At 39.7% G+C, this 23,590-nt stretch overlaps 1 protein-coding gene across 1 annotated transcript in view; it reads left to right on the forward strand.

Annotated features, from left to right (window-relative positions):
- LOC141811163 (phospholipid-transporting ATPase ABCA1) overlaps positions 1-23,590 on the forward strand; it is a 262,749-nt gene that overhangs the window by 203,338 nt on the left and 35,821 nt on the right. The window contains exons 39-44 of the mRNA XM_074699107.1: positions 1,228-1,372; positions 7,722-7,845; positions 11,308-11,437; positions 11,917-12,037; positions 21,253-21,315; positions 23,369-23,475. Of these exons, the coding sequence (XP_074555208.1) occupies positions 1,228-1,372; positions 7,722-7,845; positions 11,308-11,437; positions 11,917-12,037; positions 21,253-21,315; positions 23,369-23,475 (690 nt within the window). The remainder of the gene's footprint in view (positions 1-1,227; positions 1,373-7,721; positions 7,846-11,307; positions 11,438-11,916; positions 12,038-21,252; positions 21,316-23,368; positions 23,476-23,590) is intronic.

Below are 23,590 nucleotides of genomic sequence, written 5' to 3' on the forward strand. Positions count from 1 at the left end.
ATATTCTCTGCCAATGCCAAACTTAAATTTAAAATTTTTGAACTGCAAAAATGTTTTGTTTCTTAAAATTTCAATCATCCAAACTACCAAACAGCACCCAAAAATAATTTTTAGGGGTGGGAGAAAAAAAATAAAAAATCTATGTATTGGAGTTTTTGTTTGACAATATCAAAATTGGGATTCTTTGTCAAAAAATCTGTTTAGGTTTTTTTTTGTAAATCACGTTCTTTAATTTAGTCTTTGTTTATAAAAAGTTACCACTTTTCTCCGGGAGAGGGTGAAATGCTTCTCTCTAACTCGTGTGATGTGCATTTTATGGGAAAATATGGCTCCTTATATCGTCGACATTAACATCTGGTGTTACAAAAGCAAACTAAAAATCGCAAAAATCAGCAATACCAAAGAATTGCAATTCAAATCGAATTGGCACCCCAAAATTGTAATAGAATCAAGTTGCGTGAATAGCATATTGTCCAGCCCTACAAAATTTCATGGCAGAATAAGGTGTAAGGATTGGGGATGAGAAGATTTTTTCATTGGTGCAACCCTCAAACTCAGCTCTGCTGCTCATCCACACAATGAAGACTAGAGATATCTGGTAAGACTTTTCATCCTTGGTGACTTAGTGGTTATCTAGAGTCACATTTTGAATTCTAAAAGTAAAATGTTTTTCCAGATTTCTATACATAGACCTGTTAGATGTATAACACCAACCTTAACCTGTTGAATGTTGTGGAATACAGACACAGGTCCCAGAAAATCCAAAAGACATCAGTTGGGGGACGTCACCAAGCCCCTGAAACCATGTGGCCCCTTTTTTATATCTGTGCCCAATTATCAGAGAAATACTGAACTACAGTTGAACACTTTCAGCAGCATCTCCATTTTACAAACCTCCAATCTGGACTTGAACTACTGCAGGCCAAGCATGGCTGACATTTACTGTTCAGCAGTGTTTTTATGGGTCACTCCTGCTCTATGCAAATGATCAGAAGAGGCTTGTGATGCTATGAAACGGCACACCTGACCTGCTCATCTGCATTTATGAATTGAAAGTGGCATAACTTGTGCTTATTCAGCTGTCACATAAACCCCGGTGTTGACTTTAACAAGAATAGGCTGCAGAAGGTTAACAATCACGTTGTTTCCTCCAGGTTCTCTTTTGTTTTGACTTTCCCTGTGGGGTCATCAGAGTGGGTCACACATTGAGGCTTTTGTTTCTTGCAGGTGGTCCATCACGCCTATGATGTACCCTGCCTCCTTCATCTTCAGTGTCCCCAGCACTGCTTACGTGGTTCTTACGTGCATCAACCTCTTCATCGGGATCAACGGCAGCGTGGCTACCTTTGTTATGGAGCTCTTTGATGATGACGTGAGTGGAAAACACACTCAAACTTGCATGTTATTGAAGAAAAAACATTATTATGTAGGAATTCACAGCTCTCAAAGCTGCATAGACAATATATCTTGAAGCTATGGGAGTGGATGGCTAATTGACATGAATCATACATAAACACTCAGTGTTTTCCATGAAAAGGCTTCCACACACATGTAGGCGGAGTATATCCCACCTGGTGTAACTTTTAATCCATTCTTTTTATCCTCTCAAGGATTTTTCAAAGGAGTTATTTTCCCTATTCTCTTTAATCTTTAATCGTTTGCTGAGAATTGGGTCTTCGGAGAACTTTTCCTCATCCATCTTTCAGCGAGTTTTCATTTTAACTGCAAGCTGCTTCAGTCTCGAGGGAATCAAAAGACAAAGACACCAAAAAAAAAAAGTGCTGCGGAAGAAATGGAGAGCTTTTGAGAAGAGTGAGGGGTGGATGTTGACTGTCAGTCATTTTGCTTTTTGATTATGATTTAAATCACATTTTATGAGGAAGAGAAAAACCGGCCTATTCTGAAAGACTTCATCTCTTTAAAGGTGCTGATGTCTTCTGCTTTATTCTCTGAACTCAATACGTCTAATTTGATTTGTAGACTTAATTGCTGTTTGCACGATTAGCATACACATCCTCCGCTCTTGGAATATTTCACAGCACATTTTGTAGCCTCCTGCTGATCAGCCACTCGTTGTCAACAGACACAACAGCATCTCTTTCCCGTGACAAGCTGCTTATACATCTGATGCTCCGTCAGAACGTCTCCCACGGCTCCAAGCCGGCACTTCAGACGGGGTGTTATGTTGTCTGAAAGACGCTCTGTCCCCTCCGACGTGCCTGCCTCCGACTCCGTGTTTCCTTGGGCGACGCTCAGCAATGGCATGGGATGCTTCCTGTCTCCTAACGAGTCTGCTTCATTTGCATCCTGATTTCATTATCATTCATTTTCAGTTTGTGTCTTTCATCTGGCACGTTCCACCTTCGAAGAAAGTCACTGATGCCATTTTGTTGCTTCTGCTTTCACTTTATTTATCGACGCACTCTTAGTTGAGTGTGTTACTCATAAAAAGTGCCATTGGTGATAATTTAATGGAGACGATGATGCTGGTGGTGGCGAAAGAGATAGATTTATTGTGCTCTTCTCTTGTTGGAAGCATTAGGGACAGAGATAGTGTTCTCTGAGACTCGACAGGGACAGAGGTCTATGATAATTCCACTAATCTGACTTGATTTTGCAGCCGATAACAGAACCTGACAGGCCGACATCAGTCAACGGATGACACAACTCTCCTTCTTTTTTCTCATGTGCTTTGTTCAGAGGAGATATCTCTTCAGAACAGACTCTTGACAGAAATGCTAACCCTGATATGACAGAGCCCCGGTGTGCCCCAGTCTGGCAGAAAGGCTAGATCCTGCACATGACAGCTCAATCCAGTTTCCTCCTTTCACAACTTCTTCACTTTCAAAGCTTCCTTTTGTCAATTTGAGACTGCTCAGTGGTGGTATTAGTTAAACAACGTCGCTCAAAAGTAAAGCTACAGGCTTCAATCTGTTCTCCATCTTTCAGGCAAGAGTTGGATCTAGATCCCTGGTGGGTATAGCACAATTTCTCCAAGAGCCAAAAAAGAAAAAAAAAGTAAAACACAAGGTGAGAAAGAAGAGCTGCCGTGCTAGAGACTCTGTGCTCCAGTTTTGTCTGGAGACAAGGGGAGATTTTCTTCCCCCTCAGGACCGTCCAGCTCCCCGTGGATCGCATAAATCCCAGAGCCTGCCTTGTATGCTCAGAGCAGTGCTGGAGTCGATACCGGCACCACATGCTGCTTAGAGATAACCACAGGCACGTATGGATTTCTAAAGATGGATGTCAAGGTGTGGCAGATGGGCCAGGTACCAGCTAACTCCTGATGTTTAATTGGAATGCACAAAAGAAAATGTGTCAGACTTTATTGAAAACATGTTGAAATGAGGATTAAAGGCAGGTGTTTCATTTATTTAAAGTAAGAAAGAATTCCTGGTTGCCTATCTTCTCTTCATACCATTTTGAAGCCTTGAAATTAAAGTGCATATTTATTTTAAATATATACTATGAAAATATATAGTAAAAATAAAGACAAACTACATGTCCAAGAGGTTGAAGCTCCAATTAGTAATTTGTAATACTTGGTAAGCAATCAACAGTGCAGCCTTTAAAAATGATAATGACTTTAGAAAACAGAATATTAGAAAAGATATGAAAATATTATTTGGTTATTAAGTTATTCATTTTTTATTTATTAAAACCTGTTAAAGCTGTGAGAGGCAGGTGTCAAAAAAGAAAATTATCCGAATTTTTTTTTTTTTTTTTTTTTTTTTTTTTAGTTATTATTATTATTTTTGTTTTTGTCTTCCCCAAACTTTTGGTAAATTTGAAAATTCAAAACTTTTTGACATTTCTATATTTTTAACATTGTTATTATTATCATTGAAATAATGATAATAACAATGATAATAATAATAATAATAATTATTATTATCATCATTATTATTAAAAACAAAACATGATTTTTATCTATTTATTCGTGTATTTACTTTTTTATATTTTTCAAATTTATTTACTCCAAATCATTTTTTTCAATAAAACAAAATAAATTGATAAAAACAAAAAAGTTACAAGAAATGAAAGATTAAACCATCAAATAAGCAATTAAGGGATATAAATAAAAACAATGAAATAAAGTGAAAGTCTAAAATAAATCAATTTTTAAATAAATCTATAGGTTACACTAAATATCTCGATTGACAGCGACCTTTATCCTTTTATGATGTTTACCAGTGATGTGTAATGAAAACAGAGTTTTAATCTGTTGAAATGAAAAAAAAAGAAAAGCAAAAAGAAATTGAAAATAAATAAATAAACATTCTTCTGCTGGGTTGGGAAAGATGAAAATATCAATGAAAAACCAGCAGGTCAGGAAAACAAACAAAAACAGTGTCCTCTCTAAAAAGCATCAAACTCTTTGAGGCCTGCTTTGTGTCTCTCTGCCCTCATTGTGATTCCCGGCGTTATGAATGAAGCCCTGCTGCGGGAATAAGCACATGTAGCGATATGGGTCAGATAAGTGCCTCGCAGGCTACACCGCTATCAAAACCGTTCGAAAATGATTTATGGGCACAGTACTGGAACGTAAGGGGGGAAAATTGTCCAGTATTTCATCATTCGTGAGTAAGAGGCGCTTAGATCTCCTTGATGAACACCCCGGTCGGGAGAAGATGTGTTATTTCATGTATTGATCTCAAATTAAGTCTCACTTTCATCGCTTTTTTCTGTCAGACAGATGGGTTGTATTCAGCCAAGGTCGATGGCAATTTTTGTTTTATTTTTGTGTAAGCTTTGAGATGAATGCAAAGAAGAGAGATGCCTTTGGCCAGTCCTTACTGTGGGAATTTCAACTGTCTCATCATTTCCTGGGAGATAGATATAGGGTGTATAGGGTGTTCTTAAATATACCTCAAATTTACCTCAAACTGATTATCACACACGTTGGATTTGTTAATTCGTTAGTTGAAAGATCTCACTGTATATTGAGTTGATTTTACCCTCATCTGAGTCCTGATTGCACTTCTTTGTTCACTTTTATTCCTCCAGCAGATCTATAAATGTAGACAAAAGCAGTGATGAATTATTGTTAAACACATTTCCAGACATTTGAAGGTTTGTTTAGACATCATGATCAATAAGGCCCTTTCATTACACTCTTATATCTGCCTGAGAGAATCAGTGCCGGTTACCACCCACTTATACAAAAAACAAAATCAGATATGCACGTTCCCACTTTTGATCTTGAACATTACTGTGCATTTTGCCACATGGGGAGACATGGGTTGCGTCTTTTCTTTGGACTTTTAAATGGCATGGTAAAGTGAAATCAGTAGTTAAAAACATTACAAATTAATAAATTAAATCATGCAACTCTTCTAAAACTTTGCCATCTTAAAACCAATCGTTTTTTAAACTTGGCTGTCATCTTCCTTTTCATCTAATGTAATTTAATGAATGTGTCTCAGAACAAAGGACATCTTTATGCCTGCAGTCTATGCAATTCCCCTGTTATTTCTTGATTCAGAGGGGTCATTTGTTTCTGTTTAGTCTCAGTTTCACTGTTAACTGAGTTATACCGAGGCTTCTTTGCGAGAAAGAGATTGCCTTGAGACTGGCAAACTTAAAGCCAACTGTTTAAATTTGAAGTCATCAACTTTAAAACTATAAAAGCACTCAGAGAGTGAAAACCTCCACCAAGCATATTGTGATTGTCACCAACACTTTAGTCCTACTTTAATGTTATACTCCCTTTCAGCAGACTGTCTGCTACAATTTGGTGTTAGTTGCAGGTTTGTATGATAACTGTTACCTGACAGTTTTGAAAATTATGATGACCCAGTGCATATTTCATATTCCAGATCTTAGTATCCAGAATATTGCCAGGATCTGGATCATACTTTACCATCTGTCAGAAATTATGGTGACCTCGTCTTGTATTGTTTTGCAAAGCAATCTGACCATTTATGGTGGAGTTTTATACACATATGGTGAAAAACGGCCCTATCTCACAATGATACAGAATCCTTTAAAAAAGTCCTGGATCCAGACGGTGATCCAGATCACATCTAAAATATAATCACTTTTTTCCTTATCTCATTTTGAACATTTCCTGAAGATTTCATCAAGATTTGTTTATTACTTTTTGAGTTGTGTTGTTCACAGACAGACAAACTCTCCCTATAACATAAAAAAGTCAGACCTCTTTGAACAGATTCCACATTTTATCTGGAATTTTGGACCCTTAAGAAATCAGGCATGGGCCAAACTAATCTTCATTAGAAATATCTTCACTCTTCAGCTTTTTTATTTTTTATTTTTTAAAGTAGCATGTGGAGCAGGTTAGAGGACTTGTAGAACAGTATGCTTATTTTGCTCTTGGGATAGTTTTAATGAAAAGGTCAGCACTGTGCAGAACACTCTTTACATTAAATTACTTTGCTGGGAATTAGTTGATGGGATGTTAATGTTCACATGAAACATGAAGCTGGGTATTGAACTTCATATCCTTGACGAGTGCCAGGCTGTGTTTTTTTTTTTTTGCCTGCAGTCTCGACATTAAGTCCAACACTTGATACTTTTGGTATCAGTTGTTTGTCTTCGCAAGAACTCTGCTCGAGGCCAAAAATCCTCCCTGAAACTCTCAATTCAAGATGTCAGCATCAGGTGTGGCAAAAAAAAAAAAATCTTTCGAGCTGGGCTGCCATAACACTTGATGCACTTTTTCTTCTACAGTGGAAATCATGCACACAGTCCCAACAAAACGCACTGTTTCCCCTAATTCACCTACTGTTTTCTCAGGGTTGCCCAAAAGTAAAAAAACAAAACAAAACTGAAACGATGAATTTATATCCTCCCTCCATGTATGCAAGAGCTTTGAAGACTTTGCTGCAATGAAGTAGCATGCATAATGCATGAAGTGTCGTTTTGCGCTGTGTAGCGCCAAACATAGAAATATTTTGTCTTTCCTTTCTCCGACTCCCCCTCAAGGTCCCTTTTTCCTCCTCTGACTCTTTCCCAGTTTGTTACAGCCCTGTCCACTCTGCTTATTAGTTATTTCTTTTTGCTTTTCTTGGCTGCCATTGATTTATAACCTGAAGGAGAAAAAGTGGAGAAAGGGACGGTGCAAATTTGGGGAGAAGCCGTAGCCAGGAAGTGCCCTGTCAAGATAAGCCTGGCTGTAATGTGTACCATGTGAACAGTAAAACTTTGTGTTTGTGTCTCTTTGTTTTTGTTTTTACAATCAGACAAAGAGGAAGAAAAAACAGATGTAGACACACAGAGCGCCTGTAGGTGTTATTCTTCAGCTTCGTCTTTGAGGCCCCTGGGTGCTCCCTCTTCCTCTTAGTTGTGATTTTTAGAACATCTGCTTATACCTGAGAACCACCTCATCACTTTGTGTTTACACAGACTGTATGTGTGCAGCCTTGCAGATCACACAGTGCACTCCCTACAGATTGTTAAACTCCAACATCAAAAAGCTCGATGAACTTAGATGCCCCGCGCTCCCTCTGCGTTACATTAAAAGCCCCACAACACAACAGCACAGCATGCAAATGGAGCGCAGGATGTTTGTTAATTATCCACACTTGCATCAGAGTGCTTCCAAACTTCTCCTGCCGCCCCTGGCCCTGCTGATTCAAGTCAGAGTCAACACATTGGGCTGGTGCTGGCTAATTCCCAAGCAGGGGCTTGCATATTCAAAGCTTCTACTTGCCACCAATTTGTGACTTGTGTGTTGTTGTCTTTCATATCCCCGACAGAATGTCACCCGCATCAACGACATCGTGAAGCAGGTGCTGTTGATATTCCCACACTTCTGTCTGGGCAGAGGGCTAATCGACATGGCCAAGAACCAGGCGATGGGCACCCTCTTCAGTAGTTTTGGTAAGACGCCACCAACGCTATCGACAACACTAATCCCCAGAAGAAAACACTTATCTGAGTGATTCACTTTGTTCAACACCAAGATCTGAGATTATGAACCATGTTAATTGTCTCCTTATGAGAAGATTTCAGAGCGACTTAAACTGAATTTTAACATCTGAGTCATTTCCTGTGAAGTTTTCTCATAGTTTTGAGGGCCAAGGGGAAGAGGATAAAACATATCTTGGAAAAATGAGATGCCACTTGATTCCCGCCAAGTCATCACCTCCAGTCGCTTGCTGGCTGTTGTAGACAGAGCGACTGTTTATCCACTTCCACATTTTTACAAACTGACTATTAACTAATGTCAGATTAGGGTAATCAATTCACAGCGAACAGACTTCACTATGATGCAATACTACAGTACATGACTGGTGAGACAGCTTAGCCAGGGGTTTTCAAAGTAGGGGCCGCCAGCGGGCACCAGGGGGGCCTCAAAAAATAGAGGAAGGGGAAAAATCTGATCTAATTAATAAGATAATCTTTAAAATGTAACTTTATTATTTTATGTTTTATTTTGATAACCATTTGTCCTGAACATACAACATGTAAAGTGCCATAATCATCAGTCTCAAGTTTCCAATTGTACCCAACCACAAGTAACAGGTGCAGCTTTGTTATGACAATGTCATCATCAGTGTTGACCTGGCGTTTTGTTCCTGTTATTAAGCTATCTTTAAAAATGAAACTGAACTTTGAACCCCTACCCCTGTCTAACTACTGACTACATTAAAGAAATGGGAATCCCACCTTGGCTGACAGAGTCCTGAAATGTCTTCTCCCTTTTGCAACAATCTACTTTCATGAGTCTGGCTTTCGCTCGTTGATAATTTCCTATCCCAAACAAAAAATAGTTATTATTAAAAAGTGAAGAAGTTTTTGAAAAGTATAATCTTAAAGTTGATATTGGCATGGTAAAGATTGGGAACCCCTGAGCTAAGCTATGAAAAGCAAATAGTAAGTGAACATTATAGTATTCAGAAGCTATATGATGTAGCTTCAGAATACCGTAGCATTAGCTTATCATAGCTAATGCAGCTCTTGCAGCTCCTGAATGCAGCTAAGCTGCTTAATCGTTCATTGTTGTAAAGTCCATTTGCTGTGAATTTGTCACTGTGGTCTGATATCCGTGTGGCTATTGTTATCCATAGCTGTCGCTGTCGTTATAGTAGTGTTGGCTAGATTGTAGCAAGCGATTCCAAAACACAACCAGCAAGTCATCACTTCGCTAATATTTACATGGAGTAGCAAAGGATTGGATATCTGACAGAAAAAAAAAAAAATACCCCCCAGCCTTTTACATTTACCTTAGGAGAATTGCGACACCACATAATTAAAAACATACCTCAACATTCCTGTGTTGAAGACTTTGCCCTGCTAAACTGTTATTTCTGGTATATCTCAGAGACATGTACCGTAATTTCTGGACAAAAGGCTGTTACTTTTTTCTCACGCTTTAAACCCTGCGGCTTATACAATTTATAGATTTTCTACAGTCACCAGTGGCAGTCTTTAGGTTGTACTCATTAAGCAACAATGATCTCCCATAATGTGCACGGTCACACCAGAGCTCGCCCATACAAAGCCCTTAAGAACTTATTTCAGATCTACAGTAAAAGACATAGACTTATTTTGTATTCTTGTGGGGCCCTTTGTTTTACACAAATATAGTTATTTTGGACTTTGTTATTTTAGCATTGTTATAATTTAGGGCATACCTTTAGCCTACAGAACACATATAAGCCTAATTAAAATGGCAAAATTATTGTAGACACAGTATCACCTTTCAGCTTATTTTTGCTTTACAGTTAAATAAATAAATGAGCAAAAAAAAAAAAAAAAAAAAAAACACAACTTCAGCTTTAACGTTACAAATGACGTAAGTTACAAGCTCCAATACCCAGGTTAGAAAAGTTACAGCGGAATATTTAAAGATAATTTACACTACACTTGTGGACTTGGTCAGAGAAAGTAAACAGATAGAAATGGATGCTGATTAAGGATAAGACCACACTGTGACTGCGAAAGGGATTCGAACATCGTGCTGACCCATTTCTGTGTAAATATCTTGTGTTACAACGTGCTTCTAATAGTCAAATACAGACTTTGTACGTACATTTTTTTTTTCCAAATTTAGTTGGTGCTCCCAATAGTCCGGAAATTACGATACCTGAAAGTACAATTACTCATATTATTCAGACTATTATCTTATTTGAATGTATTACCACAAAGCCATGTATGAATTACACCATGTATTTTTTATGTTCACCAAAGTGAGATGAACACAAAAAGACCAGGACATTTTGGGAAACAAAACATTTGTTAAGGTTTCTTTTTAGTTTGTAGACCTGAGTAGTCAGACCAACCTTTGCCACCAGTGGTTTAGAGCAACTGAGAGCCAAGAGAGCCTGCATATATACAAAGTTATCCACATGGGTGTGCTTATCTGCATTCCTTCACCCATCTGTTTGTCCCAAAAAAAGAAAACACTTTAGCAACCTGATATTTTTTAAGTGACACTATGTAATTCTAGTCAAAATGCTGGTTCTGTATCCCACCCGCATATTCGTCCAGCAATTCAGCCCCAAAAACCTCCTCGAGTGCTCTTCACTCTACATGTGTTAAATTTAGTTGAGGGGGAAAGGCGAAGTGGGCAGTCAGGTTGCAGACATCGAGTCGGGGTTGAGAGGGCCATCAAGAGGCGAGAGAGGCACATGAAAGAGGAAGAAGAGTCTTACCCGTGGAGAGATGGAGCAGGAAATAGCGCTTTGACGAATCATTTGCAGCGGTGGCGGGGAGCAGGAAGAGAAAAGCAATCACAAGCTAAAAGGGCTAGTGTGAAGAGGGGCTATTTACCGGAGAATGAGAATGAAAGCGCTTTGGGCTCTTTTCTTGTCTCCTTACTCTGCCCCCTCGGGCTCAAGAGTTGTAGAAGCTGAGAGAGCAGAATTGACAATGATTGGAGGGGGTGGGACTGTCACCAGCTAACCTGTGTGTTTATTAGCCAAAAGAGGCTTCAGTGTAAAGATGCCAGCAGTGGGGTTTTTTTCTCATGACACTTGTGACAGCAATTTTTTAAAATATATATCACATTTCCCCGACTAAGTGGCATCTTAACGGCTCGCTCTTATGGATGGATTTGTCTCCAAAACACTTCAAAGTGCTGACGAACACCGGCACCCTGCTAACTTTTGACTGAGATACATTTGGCTGTCGGTGAAAGAGAACACACTAAATCCTTTTTGTTTTGACAATGTTTCTGCTAAATCGTCCTCTGAGCTGGTAGATAAGAGCTGGAAATGACTCTCGTTAATGATGTGTTTAATTACTCACCTTTCTTTCTCTCTCTGTATTGACTTTTTAATTACCAGGTTTCTTTCCTGCTCTTGGTTTATTTTGTTTTTCTGCACGTTTTTTTTTTAGGGGAAGACCGATTTGAGGATCCGCTCAGCTGGGATATGGTTGGAAAGAACCTTTGTGCCATGTCCATTGAGGGTTTTGTCATGTTTGCCATCACAATTCTCATCCAGTACAAGTTCTTCTGCAAACCGAGGTACACATTTCTGAAGTTTCTTTTCAAAATCACTCAAAAGTGGCTGTTAAAACTTTAAAAATCTGATTTTTGAAAGCAACCTTGTACCACACAAACATGGGGTTGTTGTTGGTCATGACTTCAATATGTAATTTTGTATTTTCGTTCAGGATTAGCTTCACTAATTGAATCATTTCCTCCCATTTGCCCCTATTTGAATACGTAATGTATTCATATTTATTTAATAAAAAACATCTGTTTCATCTTGAATCTGCTCAGCAAACTCAACCTTGTTTCCCTTCTTTCCTCGGCCCGGGTGTTTACTCGCTCCAAAAAGCTGGGCTGCCATGGTTACTAATGCCTGTGGCTGCTCCTATTTATGAAAATTGCAGAGATGGTTTCACTGAGCTTAAACTTTGACCGGGATAATTTGTCAGGCGAGTTCATGTTAATTTTAATGAAGGGTGTTGTGTTAACTGTGGTTGACTTCTCTCTGCCAGGCTTATCACGGCGAAGTCATTATCCGAAGAGGAAGAGGATATCGATGTGGCTCGGGAACGTGAGAGGGTGTACGACGGCAGAGCTCAGAGCGACCTGCTGAGGGTCTGTGACCTCACTAAGGTACTTTACTGTTCATTTTATATGATACACTCTCTCTACTTTCTTTTGTGTTTTTTTTTTTCCTCTTTCTCTGTCACAAAGTTTGACTTTTTATTCAATCACAGGACTCTGCCATGGATTCATCTCAATTAAAAAGTTGCTGTACTTTCAGGTCAATATCGTGACATAGCTGTGTGTCGTAACACTGAACATGTGTCCGTTTTCGTGCAGATTGGACATTGTTGAAAAAAGCCAAACTTTGACCTGTTTTCCTGGCCACACCCATTGAGTTATGAAAAAACTTTGAATAGCTTTTAATCGTCAATGTGTGTAGCATACACCAGCCGAGTTTGGAGTTGATCTGAGAAAAAAACATGGAGTAGTTGTTCAAACACATAGCCTACAAATCGTAAAAATCCGACGCTTAAGTCCAGATTGTGAACTTCCTGTTTGGAATTCATGATGGCCATTAGAGACTTTTTTGTAGATCTAGGCATGATAGTTATGCACACAAATTTTCAGGCTTGTAGCTCAAAGTTGCTGGAGGGGCTGCAATTTTAAGCCACTGGGGGGCGCTATGGAGCATATATTTTTTGTGCAAGCACTGAAATCATATATTTTGTGGCATGAATGAATTTTGTGGCACATTTTGTTTGGATTTTAAGCATGTTTAAAGCACCCAATTAGGGGTTAAGTGGCACAAGAAAGAATAATGATCAAAAGGGTTTCAGGAGGGCCTTTGAGAGGTCTTCCAGCTCATTTACCAGAGATCTCGCGTAACCATAAAGAGGAAAGGAAGAAATGGCTTAATTTCTCTTCTCCAAAAGCCTCTGTCTTGTTGCACTTCTTGTTTCCTCTGCATCCTCTCTGTGTCTGAAATATCCAGAGTTCTGCAAGAACCTCCAGCGGTTTCCCCCGCAGAATTCAGAGCAACAAGCCGAGGTGTGAACACAGCATCCGCAACAGCAACACAGTGCGAGCTAACGTCTGTGATTCCACCAGGAAAACCAGCCCACAGCTGTCTCCAAACGCACACTCAGAGAGGGAAAACATAACACAGCAACTTAACTTGAATGACAAATTTGCTTGTTGTTGTTGCTCAAACCAGTCAGGTTTTTATTTTGTCAACTCTCTAAAAATTTTTTAATCCTCCTAATTAACCCTCCTCTAGTAAACAGACCTAACTAAACTTTTACCTTTTACAAGGTTTTACTCACACTGCTGGAGTGAGTAAGATTGGAGCCACTTTGTACTGTTAACAGTGAAACTAAGACCTCCAAGCAGTAGATAAACAGACCCTCCTCCAGGGGAAGAAGCAGGGGTGTGCACAGACTTTCGAAGGGCAGGGGCGATAAGAAAAAAAAGGCACCTACAGCACTTTCTCAACATTTAAGAGGGCAGTAAGTTCCACATGTTTTTAGAGTTTTCAGTTTGACAGTTTATTACGTTTTAACCAGCTAAGAGGGCAGCTGTGTTGAGCCAACAAGGATGACACTTCAGGGTGCATTTTGGCTCCCAAGAGGGCACTTTGTGTTTTTACTTTTTTATATTCAGCCACAAGGTCACTGGTAAGAAGTGATCCGAGAAATAGAAGCATAATTTCTTTGGACTAATCTGCTCTAGCTCTTGTTTTTGTTTTCTTTTGTGTGTGTGTGTTTAATCTGAAGACATGGCTGCATGTCATGTTGCTGAATCTGCTGTAAATGAATAAGCTCATGTAAAATTGGTCATGATTCAAGGAGTCAGACCGTCACCAGATGTCTGATGTTTCTGAAGGTTGGTTATCAGCTGGGTTTCCATTACACTTTTTTGCAAAATAAAAGCAATACCCCTGAAGTTTTGATTAAGAACAACTGCCTTGCAGGTGTTTTTCCATTAAGACTAGAATTGTGCACAACTTGAGTGAAGTGAAACGTAACGTCCGTCCGGCTGCTGCACTCATGATGATGCCAATTCATGGATATTAGTGTTTTTATTCACTGGTCAAACTATTGGCTGTGATCACACCAACTCAAAACAGGTACGAATAAAACACTGGATGAAACGCATCATCTCCAGCTCACATACTCTCACTCACGCACAAAGAGACTCCCTCAAAGATTCTTCCTTTGCACTTCCAAAAGCCATCCCTGCTTTCATGAGGACGGTGTGAAACGATCCACGTTCACACGACTTCAAGAGGACAAGTCACAAACAATGTAGTGGCTATGCCCGGCCAGTAGTTGGCAATGTGGATATTTGTGTATATATGCTTCTCGGAAACCAGCCATCATTGTTGTGGTTGTTGTTTCTAATACTGCCGTTTAATTTAGTGAGACGGTGACAATCCAACCTGCACTGAACACAAAACTAACAGCAGAGCTGTTAAAATATGAACACCAGAGTCCATATGTGTGGCAGTGGACACATGCAAGGAGGTGCGTTGTCATGACAACGTGACATGTTTTTGCAAAAAAGGTGTTTCCATTGCACTTTTCCAAGAAACTTCAATTTTAAAACTTTTGAAAAACCGCCTCATGAAAGGATAAAACTTTTTTGAAAACGTGGTGTTCCCATTACTGTTTCTTACTGCAATATGTATGCAATTTGCCCAATTCTAGGTGTAATGGAAAAGCAGGTACTGAGAGATCTTGTCTAATGAGCTGTTTGTCACTTTTTCCTATAAGCTGTTTTTTATTTCCCTCATTTTCAAATCTTAACCTGTAAACCTGTGTTTTGCAGTACAGCTAATACGAGAAGTAAACAAAGCGGTTGTTTTTATGCCATGCAATTAGCCTCTCTGACATTATGCCATGACAACCAGCACTATAAGCACTCTTTGTATTCCATTTATGCCCTCTGTATGCATATGCATGTAGGTGTTTGTTGATTGGAGGAAGTTGTTTTTTTCCCTAGTCATCTGAGTATTACTCATTTTTCAGGGTGAATAGGCGAATCATGTTGCTCTGCTGCAGCTGTGAACATTCATAAACATCATAAATGGGCAGGAGAAACAAACAGGATTAAATTCAAAGGGGCGTAAAGGTCTGCTCTCTGATACTGCTCCGGACCTTCCCTCCTTGCAGCAGGTGAAGTCGAGCATGCTGCGTCGGAGCATGCCTCGACACCACAGAGATTAACGCCTCATCCATCGGCAGATGTTCCCTCCCTGCGGGCGGCGAGGCAGCAGGGAGTGTCACCGCGGCAGCTTCCGCGCAGACAGCTGGACCATCTAACCGCCTTTTGCTTCGTACCAGCCCTCCATTCTTCTTTTTTGCACCTGCACCCTTCTCAGTTTCACTGTATTTAATCTTTCCCTCACTGTCACACTGCTTTCCACACTCCCTCGGGTAATTACCGAACAAGTGCTTGGTGAAACATCTGGGTGGGTAATGCGTCGCAAATCAAGCCGCGAGGTGGGAAGGTGTGGTCCTTTTTCATGTCGAACTTCTAGAGCGAACTTTTTCAGAGCTTCCTTCACTTGTAAGAACAGTTGATCTTGGGTGTACAGCCAAAAACTTGAATCTGCTGGATTAGATTTGACAAGAAGACATCAATAAAAAAACACCTTCCAGCCGAGAGTATTTCTCTGAGCTGAAACACAGCGCCTCATCACAGCACAAAAACAGCAGTGCAGTGGCAGAAGGCATCAGGATTCTTCCTGCAGTGCCCTCATTGACTCCCACCACAGCTGTGCCCCATCCATTTGGGGTGTAGATAACAAATTGATCAATGAACGCTCAGCTTCGGTGGCCATGCGCCACAGGCTGAGCCCCTGTCATAAATCTAAACGTGCCTCTGAAGCGATCGACAGGCCATCAATCATGTGTCAAATCCCTGCTCCTCCCTTTTCCTTTCCCTGCTTCTCTAAACAGGAGTGCTTTGCTGTGTGCTCCACCTGCTAGCCTCCACTTAGCTGGTGCATTAACATCTTTGCTGTAATCATCAGAGACTGTAACAGAAGAGTGTGAACAACCTTCAGGCCCAGGGCTGTCACTTAAGCCTTTCACACGCGTGCTAAGTTGAAAAAAAGTTCAACACAGGTCTTCAGCAGACTAATGGGTGATGAGTGGCAGAATGAAAAACTACAAGCTTGCTCAGGATCTAGTTTGTGCTGTAGATATAAACTGGTGTTTCAGATGGTACTGGTCAATAAGAGCCTTGTGGTACAGTTGTTTACCTGATATCTCAAAAAAGGTGAATTTGAGTTCTTTTAAGGATTTATATTTATTCCCTCTCCTGACGTCTGCAGATATTCCTCCATCACAGGCCTCACGTCTCAAACTCCTTAAAAAAAGAGAAAAAAAAAGGGGGAAAAAACCTGGAGTAGTCAACAAGTGTAGTTATGGTGACATTTATTGGTAGCCAAGTGCAAATGTTTTTGTTTTTTTTAATGAAAAAAATGAATAAATAAATAATAAAAGTGAGCGCAGATTGCCTAGTGGTTGAGGTCACGCTCCATGAGGTTCGCACTCGTGCCGGTGGCTCGGGTTTGAATCCAGCCTGTGGATTCAAACTCCCCACTCTTGCCCTGTTTCCTGCTCTATCCACCGCCCTCTCCACGATCTGATAAGAGGCACAAAAGCCCAAAAAATAACTTATAAAAAGATTTAAAAATAAAATAAAATGAATTAATAAATATAAATAGATGAATAAAGTAAATAAACAAACAGCCGACTTAAAATTTATTTAACCCTTTCAGAAAACATGAAGCCCTTGAGTGTTGAATGTTGCATTACATTATCACCATTTTTATTTATTCAAAATTGTTTAGTATATTTCAAAAGATTAAATTTCAATGTTTCTTTTTGGTAATGTTTGATTATTTTAATTGACTATTTATTCAGCCCAAGAACACACATCCTTTTCAACAATAAATAAAAAAAGTTAAAGATTCAATGTTTTCTTTCACCTTTTATTATTATTATTATAAGTAGTAGTAGTAGTAGTAGTAGTAGTATTATAACTTGTATTACTTTTATTATTATTATTATTATTATTATTATTATTATTATTATTATATATATATATATATATATATATATATATATATATATATATATATATATTTTTTTTTTTTAATTATTATTACTATTATTAGTTTGTACTAATACCATTAATATTTTAGGGAGTAGTAGTAGTAGACAGAAACTTTCTTGTTTCTTTATTTTTGCTAAATGATCCTACCAGTTATAGATTTTGCTGTTTAGAAAAAAGTAAAAAAAAAAAAAAAAAAAAAAAAAAGAATAAATTAAAAAAAATATATATATAATAGAAATATTTATGAAATCAAATTATAAAAACATTTATATGTAATCATAATAAAAAATATATAAAACCCATGTGATAGTGCTCATGAGAACTGGAGTTTTTACACCATGAATCAGAGTCAGAATCAAATATATTAAAATAATATTACAAAAAGTAGAAAAAATAGAGCTTTAGTTTAAAAAATGTACATATAATAATTACAATTTTAAATAAAGAACTTTGTACGGAGTAAGATAAAAAATATATACACAAGTTTAAAAAATAGTGCACTGAATAGATGTCAGAAAAATGTGAGCTGTCTTGTGATTTCAGTTGTGGTAAATCAATGACCATATTTGGGACATGATGGATGGTGTTCATGATGATGTAGCTGATCTAAAAGAGCTGTGGATTCACATTGGACGACTGAGGCGAGGCTTAACCTCAGAGTAACACCTTCTATTTGTGTCGTTTGCTATAAGGACTGCTGCATGCTGATCAGGAGTCTCCAAGCCAAATCTATATTTTAGGTTTGCAGAACTGTCACCGTCACATACTCTGAGCTGTCTCATCTGATTAGACGTCGCCCTTCTTATCGTGACAGCTGCTGTGGTGCTCCAGTCAGAGGGGAATTATCCTTTAATTGCCTTCCTCCTTACATGTATCTCCTGCTTTGATGTAGTTTTAGCACTGCAAAATATCACTAAAAAGTAGTATGTGTAATCCAGGTTGATACGTACTGAGTGCTGCTGCCAGATGGCACCGGAGAACGGTAGATCTATGCAGCTCCAGCTTTTATCAGAAGCTTTTGATGTGCCAACTGTGAAAAAATGCAATGTCATTGTTTGTCAGGCTTGAAGTGCAGTTCCAAATTTACATTTCCCTGGTAGCATTCTGAATACAGAGGGGCTGGGTGGCTGTTTTTAATGGTGGAGATTCTATAATGGAAACGTGTCCTTCGTGCAGAGAAAGTCTAGCCTGTCGCATTTCTCTTTTAATGATCGTTCAGCCTTTCAGACCCTGACACTCGCACAAAAACACTTCCAGCATTCACTGAGAACTATGTTTTTCTGACTTTTAAGAAACAGCCAAGAGTAGTCACTTTTTCATAACTCAAAGGGGCACATTGGTGTCCTTGATTTTCAATGCTGAGTGTCTTCACTGTCACACTCAGCAACGACAACAAAGTCCTTGTCTTGTCTTTTTGTGCTCGAGCAACACGACGCTGCTTTTCCAACCACTTTGAAAAACATATCAAACGCTAACACAGTCCTGCGTGTGGAACAGCACCTCACGCATTTAGCACCTCATTTTATCAAATTTTTACCTGCTGTATTGGCTTTTTTTCTGAGATAGTAACAAATCATTTTCACTTCAGGTGTGTTTTTCTCTCCCTCCTCTGGTGTGATTCTCAGATTGTGCTTCTTTGAATGCAAATACGAACGGACGAGTCGGGTCAGCAGGGGAGGATGTGAATGCATCGTGGAAAGTTTTCAAGGGAGACGTGAAAGACATAACCAACTGTGTTGTCATACTCGGAAAAGCTCAGGATCTCAGCAGGATACAAACTCTGAAGCTGGATGTTCGAAGTTTCATTCTTCTACTTGTCCTGAGAGATGAGATTCTGTATCTCAGGGAATTTTGTTTTCTTCTCTGGGCAACGGTCCAATGCCTTTTTTTCTCTACACTCCTGTTTCATCTGATTTCTAATTTGTGGCGCTGATCATCTCATTTTCAATACGTCAAAGTGAGACTATTTTAAGAAAGTTTTTACAGGACCTTGAAGTTTTTTCCTCTCTGTTTTTCTGAGTTTCAAGTTAGGCCACAAAGTATGGATGCAGGTCATGTTAGTCAGACTAATTTGAAGGGACCGCCTTGTTGTGCTGCTGTAATGCAGCCGGTCTTTAAACTGATCATTTGAAGGCTTGGGGCAAGCTTTACGTGAACCTTTAGCAGAAATAATAAAAGAGCTGAAATGCTCAGAGCTGGTTGGTAATGCACATCATGTCTGTATGCTGTCCCTTGTTGATTTTAAGACGAATAAAACATTCAAACAATGTCTTAAAGAAGTGCTTCAGGTCCAAGTCAGCATCAATTTCTTTGTTTTGCTTTAGAGTTTTGTTTGTGCCATGACATGACTTCCTGAGTCATATTTAAAGTTTTCAGAATAGAAGATAAAACACTTTTATATACAGTGGGGAAAATAAGTATTGAACGCGTCAACTTTTTTCTCATCACATTTACTTCCAAAGATGCAATTCAAACCAAATTTCTACCAGACATTGGTATTAACTCAAATAATCCACACATGAAAAGAAATCATGACATTCACGTCCATAATTAATGATTATGTGGAATTAAGTGCGATAACACAGGAAAAATATATTGAATTTAAGTCAGGTGATTGACGAGGCCATTCTAACAAATTGATTTTCCTTTTTTGAAACCATTTGAGAGTCAACTTTGCCGTGTGCTTTGGATCATTGTCCTGCTGGAAGGTCCAGCCACGTCTCATCTTCATCATCCTGGTGGATGGCAGCAGATTCAGATCAAGAATTTCCCTATACATGGCTCCATTCATTGCTCCGTCAATTATATGAAGTTTGCCAACACCATGAGATGAGAAACAACCCCATGCCATGATGCTTCCACCTCCAAACTTCACTGTTGGTGTAGTGTTTTTTGGGTGATGAGCAGTGCCATTTCTCCTCCAAACATGGTATGTCGTATGACAGCTGAAAAGTTCAATTTTGGTCTCATCTGACCAGACAACATTCTCCCAGTATTCTACAGACTTGTCAAGATGCTGTTTAGCAAACTTTAAACAAGCTTCAACATGCCTTTTCTTGAGGAATGGAGTCTTGTGGGCTGAGTGTCCATAGAGACCATGGCGGTGGAGGGCATTGCCTATTGTTTTCTCTGTAACAATTGTACCTGCTGCCTCCAAGTGTTTCTGGAGCAGGTGGTCCTTGGCTCGTTTAGTACTCCTCTGACTATCTTTCTGACTCCATGGTCAGAAATCTTGCAAGGAGCTCCTGTGCGTGGCCTGTTGATGGTAAGGCGTTGCTTCTTCCACTTGCGAATAATGGCCCCAACGGTGCTGACTGGAATATTCAGGTGCTTTGATATAAGTCTGTAACCACTTCCATTCTGATGCTGAGCAACAATCAGGTTGCAAATGTCTTCAGAGAGCTCTTTGCCTTTACCCATCATGAGGTGTGTTGTATTTAACCACTTGGTGAAAAAACAACCTTTTTATAGGACCATCAATTTGCTCCAGCCCAGCTGATGTTTGTTTGCACTAATTGGAAGTTTAAGTAATAACTACTGACAGATTTCAGGTGGTATGGTGCATTTCCTTGCCAAAGTATACAGCCTTTCCATGGTGTGTTCAATACTTTTTTCTTGTGTTACTGTACTTAATTGAGTGCTTTTCTAGTTTTGTTATTATTTCATTTACATTTCATTAACTAGGGCGACTATGCTGATAGACCAATGTTTCATATTGCATGGTGTACTGGGTCTTCTACGAGCTGAAGTGATCCACATGTGAATATCCAGGCTGACCTGTGAGTTTGTTGGAGGTTATAAAAGTAGTAAAGTAGCTCTCAGAGTGAGGACACATTTCCTCATAAATATTGTCCTCCCAGTCACAAATACTAATGTTCATGTCGTCCTCTTCTTCTCCCACTCTGTTAAAACGTCTACCTTTTTTTATCACCTTTCCCATCTGGCTGCTCTAAATGTTGCAAATTATGCCTTCTTGTTAAAATCTCACTCCTTCGCCCTCCCTCCTTCTTCTCCCACCTGCTTCTTCCATCTCTCCTCTCCCCCGCTGCTCTGGTCTCATGCTCCATATTTTCTCCCGCTATCCGTGCTGCCATCTTTTTCTCTTCGTCTGCTCCCCACACCCTTTTTTTTTTCCTGCCCCCCTGCCTGCTTCTCCCTCTTTTTCTCTCCTTCTCTGGCTGGCTGGTTGATTCATTTTTATCGTCTGCTCTCTGCAGGTGTACCCCCGGAAGAGCACCCCTGCTGTGGACAGGCTATGTGTAGGCGTACCTGCCGCAGAGGTGAGCCAAATGTTGCTGCTTCTCACAAGAACCTTTTCAAGTCGGTGTTTGCTTCTACAGTTGCATCTTCACATTCGATTACTTTGAGCACTATTGAGAAACACAACTTTATTTTGTGTTGTGACGACTTGGCTTTCCTTTCCACACCAAACTGAAATTTGAATATTAATGACAATATTTGCAAATATTGACGTATGAAAGCAGGAAAATGAGCAGCAAGCCTCTGGGCCTTGATTTTGCAGTTATTTCTTGAAGATCTGAATTGGCTCCGAGTGGAATCAGAGTATCTTCCAAACTGCTTCGAGAAGGCGTTGGGAGAAGCACTAATCTGCTTATCGGGGCTTGTTTTCTGCCATTATGCTACTGCCAAGCAAACACACAAGGAGGAGAATCTGTGAATCAAAGACCAAGCGGTGTTCAGTGCAGGGATTATCACCAGAAGAACAAATTTACTAAATACAGAAAAGTAAACTTTGACACAGTTCTTGACAACGAATCTTTGTGTTTTTCATCATACAAACTCACACACACGGCACTGCTGGAACCCTGGTTTAAACATAATCTCTAATGCTGACAGTCTGCGTTCTGCAGGCTTTCCATCGGTATCCATCCTCCCTGCCGCTGTTTACTCAAAAACCCAGAGTAAATGCCACCAGAAATATATTGTCATTCACAGGGCTCTGCTGATCACACACTGCATTTCCATGCATTATTTACATCCGGCTTAGCCCCTCTTCTATGCATTCACAGGCACAGGTCACAAACAAGCAGGGATCAATGAATGACAGGAATCAAATATTTATGTCAGAGCCTGAGCACCTAAGGCGGGTCACATGACCGCTGGGGCTCTGCGGAGATGACTTCCTGCCACACACGCCCTCCTGAGGGGAGTTAAATCAGCAGCATCAGGAAGAATCGGCAGAAGGGGGATAGTGTTTGTTGTTGAAATTTACAGACATGGAGAGGAAGGCTGTTGGGAATGGGCTTGTTTTTACAGTGTTTATTCCTGCATGGCTGCTGTGTTGATTTAGAGTTTATTGTTTCATCTGAGCGCAGAAATGAATCAATTTCTTATGTTAATTTACAGTACTGAGCCAGGCATGCATACATGGAGCCTGTAAATATGCACATGCTCCACAGCTTAACCACACTTAGAGGTTAAAATGCAGTATTTTACAAACAGTAGAATAGATAAGAACTTAATTGTCATTGTAAGAAGTACAATAAAATGAAGAGTCACAGCAACAATCAAGAAAAAAAAAGTAAGAAAGTGTATAGAAAGTGCAAAAAGGTCTATTAGAAAATAGCTGCTGACAGCTTGTCCATCATTCTCCAGTTCAGCCAGCCTCCACCTCCACAGGGTCCAGGACTGAGCTTCTTCAGCAGTCCGTTCAGTCTCTGTCTCCTGGATCCTGTCTACTCTTAGCTCCGTTAGCCATGTCTGTGAATAGCATGATGCTACTCTGCCTTCTGGTATTCCTACTGTTGCTGGGTTAGCACAGCTAGCTCGTCCATCTTATTGGAGATAGATCTCACGTTCCCAATAACCATGGATGGAAGGACAGGTTGAACCAGCATGTCGTCCTCACCTCCTTCTCCTCACCTTGTGGGAAGACATCAGGCCTTGCACCAGTTAGCACTGACATGCTACAGGCTGCTAACAGCTGATTTCACATGTAAACAAAGCAGCCATGGTTACATGTAGGATCTCCAGACAAACACAGGAGAAAAAGTAGTAAAAATATCACTGAAGCCACAAAAAGTTTGGTGTTCATGACCAGCAAATGAGCCATACAAAGTAATGATCCACTCCAAATACAATGATTACCAAAAACACACACAAAAAACACAAGAAACGGACAAAAAAGAGAGAGCTGCCACAAAAGGCAGCCATATCCAACAGGGCGAGGCCTAGCAACATGGAATGTTATAAATGTATGTTGTATAAATGGCAAATGCAGTATTTATTCAAACAGTGGACTTAAAGATTATTTCAAATGTCATCCAGCTGCATTGTTTTCCTAATGGAATCCCTCTCCGATGTCTCTATCAGTGTTTCGGCTTGCTAGGAGTCAACGGCGCTGGAAAAACCACCACATTTAAGATGCTGACAGGAGACATCCCAGTCTCCAGTGGAGAGGCCTTCCTAAATGGATACAGGTGAGGCGCTAACTCCCACTAGAGCCCCAGGTAACTTGTCATAATTAGCCACCCAACATCGCAGCTCAGATGGGGATCAAGCTGAGGTGTTATTTTTTTATAGCTCACTCTTTTC

The sequence above is a fragment of the Halichoeres trimaculatus genome, unplaced genomic scaffold, assembly GCF_033239565.1.
Source record: "Halichoeres trimaculatus isolate MK-OKI-2021-1 unplaced genomic scaffold, fHalTri1.1 fHalTri1_scaffold_22, whole genome shotgun sequence".
Taxonomy (NCBI): domain Eukaryota; kingdom Metazoa; phylum Chordata; class Actinopteri; order Labriformes; family Labridae; genus Halichoeres; species Halichoeres trimaculatus.